This window comes from Hoplias malabaricus, chromosome 15 (genome assembly GCF_029633855.1).
Source record: "Hoplias malabaricus isolate fHopMal1 chromosome 15, fHopMal1.hap1, whole genome shotgun sequence".
NCBI lineage: Eukaryota > Metazoa > Chordata > Actinopteri > Characiformes > Erythrinidae > Hoplias > Hoplias malabaricus.
This window is the reverse complement of record NC_089814.1, coordinates 12,536,946-12,555,084: the sequence shown is the minus strand read 5'-3', so window position 1 is coordinate 12,555,084 and position 18,139 is coordinate 12,536,946. Positions and strand designations below refer to the sequence as shown.

Genomic DNA, 18,139 nt, shown 5'->3' with positions numbered 1-18,139 from the left:
CTGTTGGTGTAGAGGTTTCGACAAAGTCCATAAGGAAGATTTTGTTAATCAGGAAGAGCGAGATTCTCTAAAATGAACTGTATTACTTTGCTAGTTTTGTAACATTCATCCTCTAATGTATATGTAACAGTACATGACTTTATTGTTCATAACTACCGTATAGAAATCACAACTAAAAAAACTGTTAATTTTATGGGCACTGTACATCAAGTCATGATTCTTGACTTGACCACAGATATGTTCAACACCAAGAAGGAAGGAAACAAACAGAGTGCTGTCAGCACACTAAATATGGTAATACTTTACTGTAAGTCATCTTTTATGAGAAAAATTGAAATGACACCTGAAATTTGGGAGACTTTCACAAAATCATGTTTTATAACAAATAATGCTTTATTCATTAAGCCTTGATAGACCTATAAATAGGTTTTTCTTCATTGCCATGAAAGGTTTGCAGTTTGCTTTTGCACAGATCTGTAAGCAGTTGGACAAATAAATAAACAAATTGAATAAAAAGCAACAAAATTTGTAGTAAGTGCACCTTAGAATATTTGTAACATATTAGTTTTAGTTGCTGTTTGTTTCTGGGTTTTTGCTTTGTCCACTATTCAAAGGGGAGTATTCAAAGGGGTTTCGAACAGTAGTCATGTTACATATGTAGGCAAATATAGTGTTAAGGTAATTGGTATAGTGCAGTTTTCATGCCTGGATTGGGATTTGAATCCTATTTAGGTCTATCATACAAAGGGTCTATCTCAAAGACCAGTCTTATAATACTTAGAATCTCATAGTGAGTAATCACAACCTGAAAGAATAGGTTATCTTTAACAAGTCATAACTATGAGAGGCTATGGTATTATGATTAAAAATGTATTTTTGACAACAATTAAAAAATGTACACATATTTTCTGGCTTCTAGTGCAAAGATATATTTATAAATGATCTCTATCTTTGTTTTGTAAGAAATAATAATACAGAAACCCACAGCTAGTCAAGATGCTACCGTACCACATGCTGTCACATGGATTCTGACTCCTGATGGCCATAAGGGTAGTGTTTCTGTAGAACATCCTGCTGTGACTTTGCATCTTTATGACTCAGTCATTATTGTTTGATTGTATCTATCCATCATGTTGCTGCCCATCCGCTCCCCCACCTTTAACCTTCAACTCTTCCAAACATGACTGTCTTTTCTAATGGAGTCTAACTTCAGTTTGGTTTGCTTCTTGTAAAAGGTAAGGATTGATTTGGTCCAGGATCCATTTCTTGTTCTTCTTTGCAGTTCAAGGTACTCTCAAATGTCTTCTCCATTGTCAAGGTTCAAAGGTAGCGACAGTCTTCCTTCCCTGCTTTTTTTATTGTCCAGCTTTCACATCCATTAAACACCAAAAATATGGAGTATGTAGACACATTACCCTAAATTTGAAAATCTTTTCCAGTTCCTTCGTTCTTGCCAAAAGCCAATCTGTGTCATTTCCTGGCTCCTTTGTTGTTTTTAATGGATCCATGTAAACAAAAGCTGTCCACACCTTCTCTGTCAATAGTACATTAAGTGATCATTCTTGCTCTTATGCATTTGTCTTCTTCATAATGAGCTGAAGTCATCTCTTTTTACTCTAGTCTGAAATTTCCTTAGAAGGTCCTCCAGGTCTTCCATAATTTCAGCAATTAGTGGTGTGTCATCTGCATATTGAGGGTTATTGATGTTTCTTCTGCAAGTCTTCCTCCAGTCCAGCTTCTCTTGTGATATGTTCTGTCTGTAGGTTGAACAGATATGGTGACAGGTTGCAGCCTTGTCTCACTCATTTGCCAATGGGGAACCAGTCCGTTTGTTTATTTTCTGTCATGACTGTATCTTTGGGGAATCTTCTGCTCTTACTCACTATCAAGCTGAAAGGTTTTTACAGGTCAGTCAGTTTGGGTTTATTAGTAGATTACAGAAGTAGTTTACAATTGCCTTCTTCTGTGCAGATGAAATAACGTCATTGCTATTGTCACTTTTGTGGTCAACTGCCTCTGAAATCATCCTATATTGCTGCTGCTCTATAAAGGTGGTAGGTTTATTCTGATACCTCTACAAAGCCCTTTCTGTTATGGGAGACACAGACAAGAGGCAGAACTTCAGACAGCTTAGTTTTGTTTCCTTGATGCACACAAGACATTTTGCTTCGCTAAGACATGATGCCATGAGAAATGACTGAACTACATAAAATTAATTTCTGGAAAAGTTGGGCCATTTTGCAAATGGGTGATTTGTCAATGACCTTTATTTGACTGACAGAAATTAAGACTCCCAAAGATTTCACTGACCAGCTTGATGGCTTGTTTTAAATATAGACACATTTAGAATTTGATGCTTGCAACACACTCCAAGGGCAAAAATACGAGTAAAATAGGTTTGGAATATTCAAGGTACTTCATTTTGAAACATTCCACAATAAACTGACAAGCTGATAACAATGGTATTATGACTGGCAATAAAAACAGTTCCAAAGGCTCACTGTTTGCAAATAAATATGGGCCATGGCTCACAGCATTGTAGCAAAAATGAATTACTAACATTGTACAAAATTCATTCATTATCTGTAACCGCTTATCCAATTCAGGGTCGCGGTGGGTCCAGAGCCTACCTGGAATCATTGGGCGCAAGGCAGGAATACACCCTGGAGGGGGCGCCAGTCCTTCACAGGGCAACACGGACACACACACACACACACTTTTGAGTCGCCAATCCACCTGCAACGTGTGTTTTTGAACTGTGGGAGGAAACCGGAAGGAAACCCGGAGGAAACCCACGCAGACACGGGGATAACACACCAACTCCTCACAGACAGTCACCCGGAGCGGGAATCGAACCCACAACCTCCAGGTCCCTGGAGCTGCGACACTACCTGCTGCGCCACCGTGCTGCCCATTGTACAAAATTGCAATGTATTTCATCTACATGTTCAATTATGAAAAGACTGGAGAAATCTAAACCTGTGTAAGGTAAGACTGGAACCCAATGTTCAGCTCCTGCTCTGAGATCTCCACTTAGGGACTGAGCTGCAAGTTATGGAAAGTACAAGTGCACTTTTACCTCACACCATGAGCTTTAGCGGAGTATGTGATGTAAGATGGATCTGTTCTGTTGAGGCTGTGAAAACTTTGACCTAATATATTTAAACTTACCATGTTTTTACATTATCAGTGCTTATAAATTATGTAAAGATATTTTTCGACTTATATAGAACAAATGTGCAGTAAGAACAATAAAGTTATTTAAATAACACGGACCATTTCTTTACAGTGGTGAATTCATTTTTATTTTTTTAGACAAAAACTACTGCAAAAACAATTCCAACAGCCACCCAAACGACCCCCACAGCTCCTGTGTACACTATGTTTACAGAATGGAAACTTTCACACTGTGGAGAGGGTGTGATGAAATTGTATTTTTTTGCATCACTGTCACTCCCATGTTAAACCCGTCTACTGTAGAGCTGTGTGATTTGTTTAAAGTACATTATGTAAGCTTTTTTAAACAAGGAAAATTGAACTGAAGTTTTTAGATTTTAAATGAAAGACTGTAATGATAAGGAAGTAAACATGCATTTGCATGTGGTGGGAAGCTATACATGGACATATTCACACTTTCCTAATACTCTACTTCCTCACTTCCTTTACCTCAGGATGTCAGTTGCTCAGAGGTGAAAATGTATTTGAAAATATCTGCATTTGCATCTACAGAGGTGGTGGTGTGTTAGTTTGTGTTGTGCTGGTAAGAGTGGATCAGACACAGCTTTGCTGCTGAAGTTTTTAAACACTGTTCACTCGGTTAGACACATGTACCTCAGTGGTCCACCTTTTAACTGTAGAGTCAGACATCATTCTAGTCCTTTGTCGTTGGCCACAGGACGCTGTTGGCGTGATGTTTTTGGTTGGTGGATTATTCTCAGTCCAGCAGTGACACTGAGGGGTCCTGAGCATTGAAGGACAAGGTCAAGGTGAAGGGGTCAAACAAAAATATGCAGAGCAACACATGGATTACAGCCTGTAATTGTAGAACTAGTAGAACAACTCTCCTGGATGGACAGCAGCGCTAAGAGCATGGCATATGAGTGAGTGTGGAAACAAGGAGGTGGTCGTAATGTTCCAAATTATCTGCATAGGATAAAATTATGTTTTTTAATAATTCATATATAGTGATACACTCCCTAGGAATGGGAATTTCACAACAGTTGCCACATAAAATCCCCTGTCAACCGCTAAGTGTCTGTACATATATCTTACAGTTAATAAAATCTGTGTTCATATATACACATTGTAAGAAGAACACTGATAAACTGATCTTTGTTCAATGTAATCAACATTGTTTAGAGAAAACGAACCACTACATATAAACCTCAATAAAAGCTTATCTTAGCTGCAAAGCATGTTGGAGGAGTGTCAAACTTTTGTCACAAGGCTAGAATATGGTTGATTACACCAGTTGTTCATAAAGTAAATTGACTTCAGACAACAGCAGATGTGTTATCTTATTTTTGCAATCACTGAAGTTGTAGCCATAAATTCTTCAGGAGAAAATCAGGATAGATGTCTTTTAATTAAAGTCCTAAAATCGGACTTGGGTCTTGAAACATAAAGTGGATCAGACAATCCATGTTTGAGAATAGCTGAAATAAATGCCTGACCTCTGTTCTTCTGAAGTACTATGTTTGGCTGAGTAAAACAACCCCAAAATACTCAGGAATTCAAACAGCTGATTGGCAGTTACAGAACCCTCAGTCAGAGATGTTTGTCATTATGCAGGTAGTATTTAAAATATGTGGTCATATACTTCTTAGCCATAAATATAATGGTGTATTTTACTTAAAACTCTTACAATTTTTGTATTATTATTATTATTATTATAAAGATAAGGCTCAGACAGACATCCCAAAAGATTCCAGATCTTTTTCTCACAGCTGTATATATGTATACATGCTGCAATATGGGTTTAGTCTTCTGATTGACGGTATAAATATCTGTCCTCAGTCTCTTCTGGATATCCGTGGTAACCATCCCCTCCACCACCTCCGCCACTGTCTTCTGGACAATGAATGCCGATGCTCTGCTGCATCTTCTCCTCTTGTTGACGTAACTCCATGGAGTCAACTAGGTCATAGATATTGGCCATGGACCACACTGGGGAGGGGTACCAAGCTTTAACGTCGCCGTCTTTACCCACGACCAGCATACTGAAGTAGTCCCTGTTGATCTTTAGCTGATCTTGCAGATTCCTTACTACATCAGGAGAAAGGGTCTCCTTTTCTGTCTGACTTTTGCCTAAAGAACAAGAGACAGAGGGATGATTATTCTGCAAAGTTTTCACTGAAATTGGTCACAGCTTTGATAAAGGTGTTCATTGATTTTTTTTTAATTTATTTACCATTCAGTGGAAATAGTTCAACGGTGCCTGAGGCTGCTGGTCCTTTGCCTATTAACTTCAACAATGCAAAATGACGAATACCTGAAAGATGAGAATATGAAATTATTATTTTACACATATTTTTAATAAAACGTTTTTTAAATTTCAAATACCATGCTGATTTTTTTTAAAAGTCAGAAATAGGTAAATCATACAGTGTAAATATTTTACTTACATTACATTTACATTATCTACCAATATTATGATGTTAAATATCATACAATTCCATACTGTTCTTATAGATTATAGATTTTAGTTTAAATCTTAAAAGCATTGCTTTTTTCCTGCTCAACCTTCCATGGGATTCACAATACATCCATGTATGACACATTCATGTAACATACGTCTACTTTTGATTATATTTTAAATACTTAAACTTCATTGCTAGAGGTGTTTAGCTTCTTAGCTAGCAAAATACTTTAAGTGAGCAGTTCAGGAGTGTGTATCAAAATAAGAGTCACTCTTACCCATTGGACACTCCTGTCCATTTAGAGCCAGAAGCTGCTGATGGAGAGAGTAGTCATCCTCAGTGGAGGCAGAAATGATTAAAAGCCTTCTCTTAGATGTGAACCTAAAACATATATTAGATCATATTTTTGAAATGTACATTTGGTTTAATCACAAATGAAAGAATAGAAATTGCTCTGAATAAAATATTTTTACACTATTTACTTTAACAATCATTTTATCCAAAATCAAAGATATATCTGTACATCTACCTAAGTAGTGAGTTTTCTGCTTCGTTGTTTTTCTCAGCTGGTGCACAGGGTGAGGGAGATTTCTTCTCCTCAACTTTCTCCATCTGACGTGACTGGAAGCTGTCTATGAAACTTATAATGGCTGATGGCACTGAGGGTAAGTCAAAAACTTTCTGAAGCTGAAAACACAAGAACAGATTAAGTTGAAGTCTCGCTGAATGTAATGTACTATATAAGCTGTACATATTAGGTGTTGGAATACGTCTGTGAGGATTTGATGGCATTCAGCCATAAGATCATTAGTGAGGTCAGGCAATGGTGCTGAATGATGAATTTAGGGGCACAAATACAGAAACACCCTTCAAAAGTTAAATAGTGCAGTTTTTGCAGCACTGAGCCCAAAGTAGCAATGACAGAGGCAGAGGCTATTTTCCCTGTTTCTCGTCAGTGAAAAATCACAGTGATTTTGAAGCTGTAATATTAATGTAAAATTACTAGTGTTGCTTTAAAGTAGCAGGATTCACTAGTGTCTACAAATATTTGGACACAGTGTATATCTCAGTAAGCAAGTCTCTGTAAAGATAGATAAAAGGTTCTTCTTACATTAGGTGTCATGTCATAATCCGCCACCACCATTGAAAATTCCTTGGACGTGAGCCCATATTCCTTCCGGATTTGACTAATTAAATCCGGATTTTTGAAATTGTCTGGCAGTGAAGGCAGTGGTGGATCTCCCTCTGTAAAAAAAAAAAAAAAAGGTGTGCAGGTATGTTTAGAAATGGATATTTCAGGGTCATCAGCCAGAAATGAAGCAATAGAACAAGACTGAACTTATGGCCTACAGTCTTCTATAAACAAGACCATGCATACACAGAGTAAAGGATTACACTGTGAACGAATTACTCATTTACCTTGCTGATAATGTTGCAGACGCAAAGTAGGGTTTTGTTCTGAGCCCAGGATAGAAAGGACTGTAACCTTCCGCAAGGCAAAGTCACAGTTGTGCAGCTCATTTTCATCCCTCTGTTGAATGTACTGTCTGGAGACATCACTGGGGGAAGAAATTACCTGCATCATATATATATTATATAAAAAAAAAATTATATAAATACATACAAATGTATTTAAACTTGCATTCCGTGCTAACATGTTTCATGCAGTATTCTGTAGCGTGTTATTGGGTTGTTTTTGTTTTTGATTTTTGACATCCACACACAGTCTCTCTTTACGTTACTCTGCATGCATTATGCAAACACTTAATGTAACCAGCGAATCACTGGTCAGTGAATCCTGACTGTTAGACACTGACCCAAAAGCTGATAGATACAACTGTTAGCAGCTGTGTTACTGCAGAAAAAACTTTAAAATACATCATCAGAAGGGGATTTCCTAGTCTTTAAACCACAAAACCTCAGTCTAGAACTAGCTCCACATGGACGTACCTTGTGTGTTGTGATGAACACCGAAATATCTACTTACAAGAAGTCTTCTTTTGCCCTTCAGTTTTTCTATAAACTCTTTGAGGGCTGCCTTGTCTTCGCTCTCATGCTGGGACTTCTTCCCTCCTCTTTTCCCCTTCTTGTTCTTCTTTCCATCCTTTTTCCCTTTCCCTTTCTTTCTGGATTTCGAGTTCTCAACTCTTTGTTCTCTTTTGCTTTCTACATCCCCTGAACTTTTATCCACTGTAGAAGCAGCAGAGTCCTGTCTCTTCCCTGCTTCATCTGCTTCTTTAGTCCCTCCACCTTCTGTGCTTTCTTTCTGACGCTCTGGCTTTTTCTTCACCTCTTTGTTTGTGGAGGGTTTTGCTGCGGTGAATGTCTTACCTCCGGTGGTGCTCTCAGGCATGGTTTTACGGATGACAAACCTGGAGCGTCCACTGAGGATGTCCTTGACTTTGTCTTTGATGACTGTCTTTTGGTCTGCAGCTTGTTGTGGCACTGGAACCATGGATGTAACATTGCCTTGTTTCTGGGAACTGAAGATGCGTCTTTTGGTTGAACTTGAGGACTTCACCACTAAACGTCTCTTGGTGATTTTGCATCTCTGAAGCCCTTTCCTGGTGAACTTCTCCAGCTTGCGTAAAGGGAGCTGATCTATGGCCTCTAGGATGGCCTCCACACGCACTGGGTAAGGGAACCTCACGCTGACCTTCAAGTTCTTCTTCAGGATCAACATGGAGAAGGTCTGGTGTTCCAGCTCCAGGTAATGGAGCAGCTTAGTGACTATATCTGAATCCAAAGCTTCCTCTGTGGCCTGGCCCTGCATTGTGGTGCGCAGGATTTTGCCCTCCATCATGGCATTCTGGATGATGGTCACGATGAGAGTGTCCCTATCCGCAAGTCGACAGTTGAGACCCTCCGACTCTTTGATCTGCTTCTGCATCATCTGTAAGTAGTTATCGCTGTAGGACAGGGCGCTGATCACCCATAAGCGCTTTTTTCCAGCAAAATCTGCCAAGAAATCCATGTCCGAAGCCCTTTCAGGGTCCGTCTCGGCACCTTCATCTGCTCCAGCAGGCTCCTGGAGGCCCACGGGTTCATGTCTCGCTTTAGACCGCTGCCTGTTCTTGCTTGTTTTAGCTGACAGCACTGTGCTGCAACTCCACAAGACAAGCCCAGCCAGGACTATCCACAGATGCTGCATTTCCCCAGAGTAATAAGCACCACCACTCAACAGAAGGCTTCCCTCTGTAACTCTATCTGCCACTAACCAGACCTTTGAAGAGGCACAGGGAGGAAAAGCAGCTTCTGGTTTACATTACCATCCAAGAAACTTCTGGAATTTCAGAGATTCTAACTTGTGCAGCATGTGCCGTGTCTTCATAGTCCACAACTCTACATAGAATGTGGGGAAGGCTGAGCAAAAGTGGGAGAAAGGGGAGGGGGTGGTGGGGGGGTAGATGAAACCTGAGCCTCTGCAAGCTATGGGACTTCAACTTCAACGTTATTTAGCACAGCCTTCTTCTCACCTCTAGCAACAACCCTTCCATATGTTTTCTTTTCCATGTAAATCCAAATGAAGTCTATGACCTCAGTCAAAGTATGAATTTTTAGAGGAGAAACTTACACAATTTAGGAAGTTCACTTCAGCTTCCCCTCCTGTGCTTGCACTTTTAATTCTAGAATCTGCTTAACACAACACTTCAGCATTTCCATAATGATGAAATATCACCATTGAAGTTTATTTGAGGGATTTCCAGCATAATAACAAACTTTAGTACTTTATCTACCTCGTTTTATTACTATATTTACTTATTTCAAACTACATAAGGTAGTGTTTTTACCTTAAAAAATTACAGCTTCAAAATTACCATGATTTTCAATTGACCTCTATTGGGGAGAAACTGTACTATGTAACTTTTGGAGGAGGGAGGGAAGGAACCCCCCCACACCCTCGCCCTTAATTTCAGTAAAGTGCTGTAAATCTGAATGGCACCCTGCAACTGTAGGGGGAGCCCAGAAGCAAAAATGTCAAATCTTACCTAGTGGTGCTTTAAGAGGTTTCCTAGTGTTGCTTTAAGAGGTTCCAAATTACAGTAAGAGACAAGTGTAGCAGCCGCACCTCTGCTCACTGTCTGTGGAGTTTTCCATGTGTTTCCCACAATCCAAAAGCACATGCTGGTTGGTTTACTGGCTGTGTGAAATTGCCCTCCGGTGTGAGCGTGATTCCCTGTGAAAGACTGGCCCCTGGTCCAGGATGTGTTCCTGCTTTGCACCCAGTGGTTCCTGATAGGCATCCTGATCAGGATAAAAAATATCACACATACTGACTGTCAGTCTTACTTACTGACTGACTTAATGAATGAATGAATTGGCTTACCACAAAGCTACACTATCCCCACCCACCTCATTCTGTGTGAGAGCAAACTTATATTGTATACTGTATCTTTCCTTTGATATGGTTTTTCCTAAAGAATTGTTTTAGTAAAATAATGAACATATATTTAAAAAGCACTCCTACATTTGAAACGTTTCTCCTTCTACTATTTGTAAACTTCTCAACACCAAAAACTGGGCATCCCCGATCAAGATAAAGCTCTGGGTGAAAGTCCCTGTTTGCTAACCATGAGACTGGGTGATTTCCTCTTTTGTCTTGGTTGGTGTTCATGATCAGTTCAGTTGGCAGTCAGCAGTACAGTCTGGCCGACAGACATGAGATTGAAAACAAGGAAATACGGGCTTCACAGTCATTTCACTCCTGTTCAGCTGAGAGTACACATTCCAGGTAGGAACACACACAAGACCTAGGGGCAACTAGACATGCGCATCTACCCTGAGAGCTAATGGTTTACAGCCACAGTCCCTACGCATTCCACAAATGGAATCAGTTAAACAGACATGAGAGGGGCTGCTAAAATCAGCACACAATGAATCCTTGTTTAGTTTTATTTTAGTATTGATTTTCTGAGAGTAACTGATTCTACTCTTCTAGAAAGGTGTCATGCATTTCATTATGAAACAGTGCTGTGAGGATTCGATTGCATTCTGCCAGTAGATCATTTGTGAAAGCAGTTGCTGATGATGGGTGATTAGTTGTGAAATGCTGTGCAAAAGCCATGCAAACTCATAACGAATGTATCAGAAGGTGCTCACTGCTCTATACTGAGTTTCACTGCTCTGTACTTGTTTCCCATTTTATTTCAAAAAAATCTGGGTCTGGTTTAACACACACAGAGCTCCACAACAGAACTGCACAACTTCGTATTATTCATGGTTTATATCAAACAACCTCCATGTATTCAACTGAGCCATAAATATTAAACTGAATGAAACTTCCAGGCCCTGATTGGAGAGCCCTGGTCTTGGAGCGCCTCCTGCTGGACAGGTGTCTACTCACAATAAGTAAGAATCCAAATGTTTGTAAACATTCCTTTAAATAAGTGAAATCACCTACTTTAAGTTACACAGTTTGGGATAGACAGTTAGTTGTGCAAGAATGACTTTTATTATCGCTGTAGAAAAATATGGAATTAAATGAGAATGCTCTGGAGAAGTTGACCCATGACCTTTAAGAAAGGTCACATGCTGTGGATATCTGCTCTCTAGAGTAATGGACCTCCATCCAAAACCTCAGAGAAATGTTTCCGTTTATCTTTTCAGGATCAGTGAATACATAATAATGCATTAGATACTAATAATGTATTTTCAATATTTATATTATTAATATTTACAAATAAATATGTAAATATAGATACATGTAACATATATAAATCCATACACTTTATAGCAGAATGTTATTTGTGCAGATGTCAAAGTGTGTATCATATGCTGTGTATTACACTGAGTCCTATTTCGGCCTATTGTGTTTTTACACTAATAAAATAGAAGATTTTAGATATAGGCTTTAACTGACTGTCAGTTTGCCAAGTGTATGCACTTCTTTCATTGGACACTAACAGTCTGCTTTTGGTTTTTTGTTCTTATCATCTTGGTATTATCATACGAACACTATATGGCCAAAAGTATTGCAAAATAATTGATTCATTAACAAACATAATGTATTCCTTTATATTCCCTCAAACAGCGGTACTTTTATCCCCGCTATTAGCCAGGTTTCGGCTGCGATTTAAACCGCTTTCTCATTCACTACACATACTATACCAGTGAATGGACTTCTAATGTGACTGCACTAGTTTTTAGTGCACTATTTAGTTCGGTAATATGCGGTTGGAGCTAACACTATGGTTCAATCACAGTTAACGGTCTGCAAACTACATAGTGAATGACGCTGGTCTTAAAACCAGGGTTTATGCAGGAATACAATGATACCATGAGATACCACGTCCTGGTTGTTTAATAACCCGATAGTTCCTATCTAACACAGTGCACTAGATAGGGAGTAGGGCTCAATTTGAGATTGAGCCTTTTAGACCTAACACAAATGTACGACTACCTTTTTCATCCGGGTGGCAGCAGGCCGGGTTTCTCCGCTCTGTATTAAAGCGCTTTCGCTAAAGGTCAGTGCCTAAACACGGCGTTTTTTCTACTTCAGAACCGCTTTCTAAATCTTAAGTGCATTGAATGAAATGTGTATATGATTCACTGTAATTGGAGCAAATCCGTGTGTGTGTTTGTTTAGATGTAGCTGTGTAGCGTTAACGAGTTGTTGTGCAGCTGCAGCTGCAGCGGCCGCCCTCCATTCAGAATCTCCGGCAGATAGCAGTCTCTTTTACCGCCTTAACTATCTACAAAAATCGGCACGTTTAAGAATCGACAAGTCCTGTCGAGCCCTGGTAATTCATTTTAGGCGGTGCAGAGGTGTTTAATTTGCCCTTGAGCTGTGCTGTGTTTGTTCTCTCTGCTGCCGGCTCAGCTTATAATTACATGTATGAATGAATGTGATTTAATGGGTAGTTAGCATCGCTGGCTAAAGAATGAAGCTGTAGTGGGTTGTACTGCATGTTTTCCCATTCCACCTTAAATGGAGCGGGAGTTAACGGTTCATTCAGGCGCTCCAATGGAACTACTCCACTATTTAAGGTGGAAAGGGGAAAAAATACGAACCTGATTTAAAAATAAAAGAACAACAGACTCATAGAATAAGTCCAAGTGGAAGTTTTTTTTTATTATTTTCATTTTGAGGAGTTAGAAGCGCAGGAGAGACGATATGTTTGCCTTTTTTTAATTTTTTACTTTGTTTTTGTTTGCAGTGTTCTTAGCTGAATAATGTGCCCTGCTCGCGGTACGTAAACGAGTGTTAGGAGAAATTAGCTGGCCAGCTGTGTTGTGGTGCAGATATGTGTTTTTGCTGCATATCTGCTGACGTGGTGCTTCGTTAGATCAGGAGCTGGAAGCTGCAGCACTTACCTTTGATTGTGTTAAGGTTGTTTATCGATTTATTATGAGATTGCTGGGCATGTGATTCCCTCTCTCTGCTTTAAATGAGGTCCACGTGGTCTTTTGTAAACGTGCTAATGAGTGAAGATTTAGTGTAAAATAAATTATAATGTTAAGGGACATTTCCACCACATTTTCTAAGTTATGCGTAACTCAGCTTTTAAAATGTGTTCCAGTCTTTCAAATTATTTTGATGTGAAATGGTTCATTTTAGAGAAATGTACTTGTTCATGTGGTAATGGTACTCAGGGCTCACAATATCTACTAAACAAATATTGCATTTGTTATGTTTACTAACTAAAACCAACAGTTGACTCTAACATATGTGTGTGTGTGTGTCATTTTACAATTGTGTTAGAAATGACATTTTCTTAAAACAAATCTTATTAATGCACAATTACTGACATCAGAAACAACATAGTTGTCCAAACAAAAACTCACACGTACTTCTAGTTACAATATTATCCCCAAGAACAGAACAAGTTGATGAACATGCTTGTGAAAGCTATTTCCAAATAACTTAATGTACAGGGTTTTCTGTAAATAAAAAGAAAATTGTAATTTTCACACTATGCAACAGTTACTGTAAAATGACAAGAGTGTGAGACTTCTGGAATTTTGAATTACAGTTTGTCTGTAAAACGTTTGTACCCCTTATTGTTGTTTGCCTTACAACACCTCTCTGGATATGTTTAATAATAAATATCTTATTTCAAGACACTGTGTTTTCAGGCACTGTGTTTGTATTTAATCCAGTTTAAAGTAATAACCTTCAGTGAGGTCATTTTTAGAGGTACCAGACTTCCTAGAGGTGTATGGAGAATTTCCCATCAAACCATTCATTTTAAGGTTAGAGTAGGTGTGTATTATTCAGACCTACGTATATTTGATCAGTGAATAGATCAAACTTTTTCACGACAGTGTAAGAAGTGTCTAAAAAGAGGAAAGTGACCTGTTGCATAATATGTACACTTTTATTATTTCCTAATGAACTCAGTATACAGGCAAGGGCATATGGACACACCAAGGCCTGTGTGACTGTATGTGTGTTTGTGTATGTTTCATGAATATGTGACCTCAAGGAGGATCAGCTAGGCCAGCGTGGTGGGGCATGCTGGGATAGATTGGTGGGTCCTGACTCCACTCTCACGCTCATTCTCTTTGTGCAGGGGGAGGGTCGTCTGGCTGCACAGCTCCTCCTCGTGTGTCCCATGGCGACTCTACTGCGTGTGGTGGCCAGCACCTGCTCCAGCCCCTTCTTCACCGGGGTCACCAAGCTGCAGGGTGTTTCAACTGTGAAAACACCTTGTGTGCGATTCTTTAGGACTCATCAAGCTCTTACTCGTGCTGCAAGCCCAGGTAAAAAGCACTTGTGTGTCATCTGGAAAGTTGTGTATGTGTGTATGTATGTATGTATGTGTATATATATATATATATATATATATGTATATATATATATATATATATATATATATATATATATATATATATATGTATATATATATATATATATATATATATATATGTATATGTATATATATATATATATATATATATATATATATATATATATATATATACATGAATGAAGGTTATTGTGCAGAAGTTTCAAACTATGGTTTAATTATAAGCTTTGATATTAAGTCTGATCTACCTAACACTTAGGTGTCCTTGATAAATCCTTCCTCTCAGTGTAGCAGGAAGTCAGCTCTATTTAAAGACAAACTCCTTGGTAGGCTAAAGCCTTGGGTTTTTCCTTGTGCAAGGAAGTCAAAATAGCTTAAAAACTAAAAGTACCCTTCCTGGTTTTAGTTGTAAACAGACAAAATTCCTACCCAAGGTCATGGTGTCTCATGACTAAGCCCTGCCCCGCCATGAGTATGTTCTGCCACTATTACCTGCCCCTATGCTCTTTCTGGCAGCAAATGAATGAAGTGTCCATTGTAGTATATGCAAATCTGCTGCCTGGCTACAAGGTGGGTGTACTGGACGCTGGCCATTAATGGATGACATTCTTTGTGCCGCGTAGGAATGGTAATGACAGCTGGGTCTGACTGGCTATTTCTGGCAGCATACCATCTGAGTTCAGAGCCAGGATTATGATTCTCACTCGGGAGAAGAGAGGCTCATGGCAAACATTGATAGAAAGCACCAGAAAATGATATTTAACAGTAGGTTAGTTTGAACCTTCTGTTTTGGATCTTCGTTGGAAGACTGCATTTGGCAAGGCTCCTTAACAATGCCCAGTTTACAAAGCAAACAAGCTAAACTTTACTCTAATTGGCAAAAAACTACAATCACACAGCTCTTTGATGTTATCACATAGAAGATATCCTCCAATTTGCCTGTCCCTAGATTTAACCCTCAACCTACAATGTACGTGAAATGTGTTTGAGAGAGATACCTGTTGTGCAGTACCTTGCAGTCTGCAGTAGGTTGTTTCACCTGACGTAATGCTGTGATTCACTCTTATATGCCTTTTTTTATGGCAGGAAGGATGTGGTGGAATTTTCCACAGTTAATCAGCTTTTTCCAAAGCCACCATTTTGCAGAGCCTCTTGATACTGTCTGTCATGACATATTCCAGTATGATGACAAGATCTAATGCAGTCTTATGAAATGAACCCTTTACACCCTTAAAAGTGTGATTGTATGCAGGTTGTACTGCAGTCTGGAATGTTCTGATGAATTGCACAGACTCAAAAGAGAGCTTCTCTGTCATTCATAGATTGCAGCAAAGCAGACCTAGTTACAGTTTTTATTTTGGTTTGTAAACACTCACCCAAAAGTTTTGAACGTTTCATTGAAAGTCAGTGACTGCCTGTTAACTGCAAAGGTGTCTTTTGGACTTTCGCTTATGTTAAGCTCTTAATTTTTTTATGGCTTAATTTTATTCTGCCCTCTCTGACCTTTTGTGTGAATTCGGAGTCAGAAAGATGAGTCAGAGCTGCCTGGTTTATCAAGTTTATTCCAAATTTCTTTTAAATTATTTTAAAGCTGTTTTGCTCTTCCAGATCTTATCCATTCAAAGACATTGAAGATGGACCCTTTAATTAACTTGCTGCCAGTATACATAGTCTACTTTTATGCTGTATATGATTTGTATCAGAATTTGAAATTAGTTTCCGCATTACATTTCACTGTGTGAATGACATTTGGAACTACATTTATCCCATGAATCCAAGGAAGATTTGAGATTGCCAAGTGCATTTTATTGATTTGCTACAATGTAAATCAGTGGATTTCTTTAAGGCAGGTTGTTAAAGGCAAAAAGTAGCTTACACGGCGGAAACGGCTGTTTTTAAGCTTTGGATTGAAACAGAAGTTTCCTTTTGATTTAGTTTTCTTTTAGGAATTTCATTGTTATTCTAATCCAGTTTGTCTTACACTTTTAATATTTACATTCAGTGGATTCTGTTTCTCACCAACCTTATTAGACAGTGATGTAGTATTGCTGACTGAATTAATGAGACATGGATATCAGTTACATTGCTGATCTTGGGCTATTCTCTGTGCCTTTTAACCCTTGTATTTTATTTTTGCTATTCTTCTTCAGGTATTCCTTACAAGCAACTAACAGTTGGTGTTCCCAAAGAGATCTTTGAAAATGAGCTTCGTGTGGCACTCTCGCCGGCGGGAGTGGACGCTCTCATTAAACAGGGTTTTAATGTCGTGGTGGAGTCCGGGGCTGGGGAGGCTGCAAAGTTTCCAGACGAGATGTACGCTAAAGTCGGAGCAACAGTGAAGGACGTCAGAGATGTTCTAGCATCTGACATTGTGCTCAAGGTGGGTAGTTTTACCCTGGCTGCAGGGGAATGTGAGACCTGAAACGTGCTCAGTAATGATGGTCGATGTAGCCAAATTCTATTATGAAATATTGATGACATGCAGCACTTATTACACAGTTTATTTTTTCTGATGTCTGATAGTTTGGAACAGACTTAATGCACTTGCACAAATAGCACATTCTAACCCCATCATATGATTTATTGTAAGTTTATAAGTATGGCGTATGACCTACTGAACAAACGTACATACTGAAGTAATGTATGCAGACCAGAATACATTTATTCTTTTGCTTTCCAGGTTCGTGCCCCCATCCTGAATCCAGTTTTGGGTGTCCATGAGACTGAATTGATGAAGGAAGGAGCCACTCTGGTGAGCTTCATCTATCCTGCTCAGAATTCTGAACTGATGGAGCAACTTGCTAAACGCAAGGCCACTGTGCTGGCCATGGACCAGGTGCCCCGTGTCACCATTGCCCAGGGTTACGATGCTCTCAGCTCCATGGCCAACATAGCTGGGTGAGTTTGTCTGTTAGATTGTTTGCACCTTGTGCCTTACTCAATAAATTTTGATGGCTTCCTGTATTAATTTGTAGTGTTTGCCTAATCCACCAGTGTCTCACCTTCTGGTCCAACTCAAGTCCAATTCAATAGTCTTTTTTTGTCAGTATTTATGTTGAATCATTTTGACAAGCTTAAGTAATGAAAAGTAAAAATCATGCATCATTCAGACTAGTCAGATCCTCACCTCGTGAATTAGTCTGCTACTACACAATTTAATGTAGCATGGCTGGCAAAGCAGTGTTAGAGCAATAATGTAAGAAATTCAGTGGATGTGTTACACAGAAGCTTTTATCAGGCGGTGTAATTATCTGAGCATTTTTTGAAACACAACAGCTATGAAACATGAATGATAAGATCATTATACAGTGTCTTTATTTGGCACAGTGATGTGATCATACTTGCAGATTAAGTGAGACAGTAAGCTGGAGGTGACTAATCAAAGAGTTCTAAAATTGTGTCCACTTACTCAATAAATTTTGATGGCTTCCTGTATTAATTTGTAGTGTTTGCCTAATCCACCAGTGTCTCACCTTCTGGTCCAACTCAAGTCCAATTTAATAGTCTTTTTTTGTCAGTTATTATGTTGAATCATTTTGACAAGCTTAAGTAATGAAAAGTAAAAATCATGCATCATTCAGACTAGTCAGGGCCTCACCTCGTGAATTAGTCTGCTACTACACAATGTAATGTAGCATGGCTGGCAAAGCAGGACAACTTGCAAAGCAGGACAACGCTTGTTTTTACAGTAAAGTTTTCTTTGCAAAAGAAAAACAGCAGCAGAGCTTCTGCTGACAATCCTGTTATCTA

General features: G+C 39.0%; 2 protein-coding genes across 3 annotated transcripts in view; one reads left to right on the top strand and one right to left on the bottom strand.

Moving 5' to 3' along the window:
- Positions 1-4,796: 4,796 nt before the first annotated feature.
- Positions 4,797-8,790, bottom strand: ccdc80l2 (coiled-coil domain containing 80 like 2). Its single transcript, XM_066645963.1, has 7 exons — positions 7,627-8,790; positions 7,059-7,215; positions 6,751-6,884; positions 6,169-6,326; positions 5,917-6,020; positions 5,411-5,491; positions 4,797-5,307 (listed from the first exon to the last, which is right to left on the bottom strand). The coding sequence occupies exons 1-7, from the start codon at positions 8,788-8,790 to the stop codon at positions 4,979-4,981; spliced, it is 2,127 nt and encodes a 708-aa protein (XP_066502060.1). The 3' UTR covers positions 4,797-4,978.
- A 3,193-nt stretch (positions 8,791-11,983) lies between these two features.
- nnt (nicotinamide nucleotide transhydrogenase) overlaps positions 11,984-18,139 on the top strand; it is a 35,941-nt gene continuing 29,785 nt past the window's right edge. Inside the window, exons 1-4 of one of the 2 annotated variants that reach the window (XM_066645961.1) lie at positions 11,984-12,103; positions 14,153-14,342; positions 16,540-16,769; positions 17,070-17,287. In XM_066645961.1, coding sequence (XP_066502058.1) covers positions 14,195-14,342; positions 16,540-16,769; positions 17,070-17,287 — 596 coding nt within the window. In that variant the 5' untranslated portion in view covers positions 11,984-12,103; positions 14,153-14,194. Of the gene's footprint in view, positions 12,104-12,267; positions 12,380-14,152; positions 14,343-16,539; positions 16,770-17,069; positions 17,288-18,139 lie in introns of those variants that run through there. The other variant, XM_066645962.1, reaches the window with a different exon arrangement.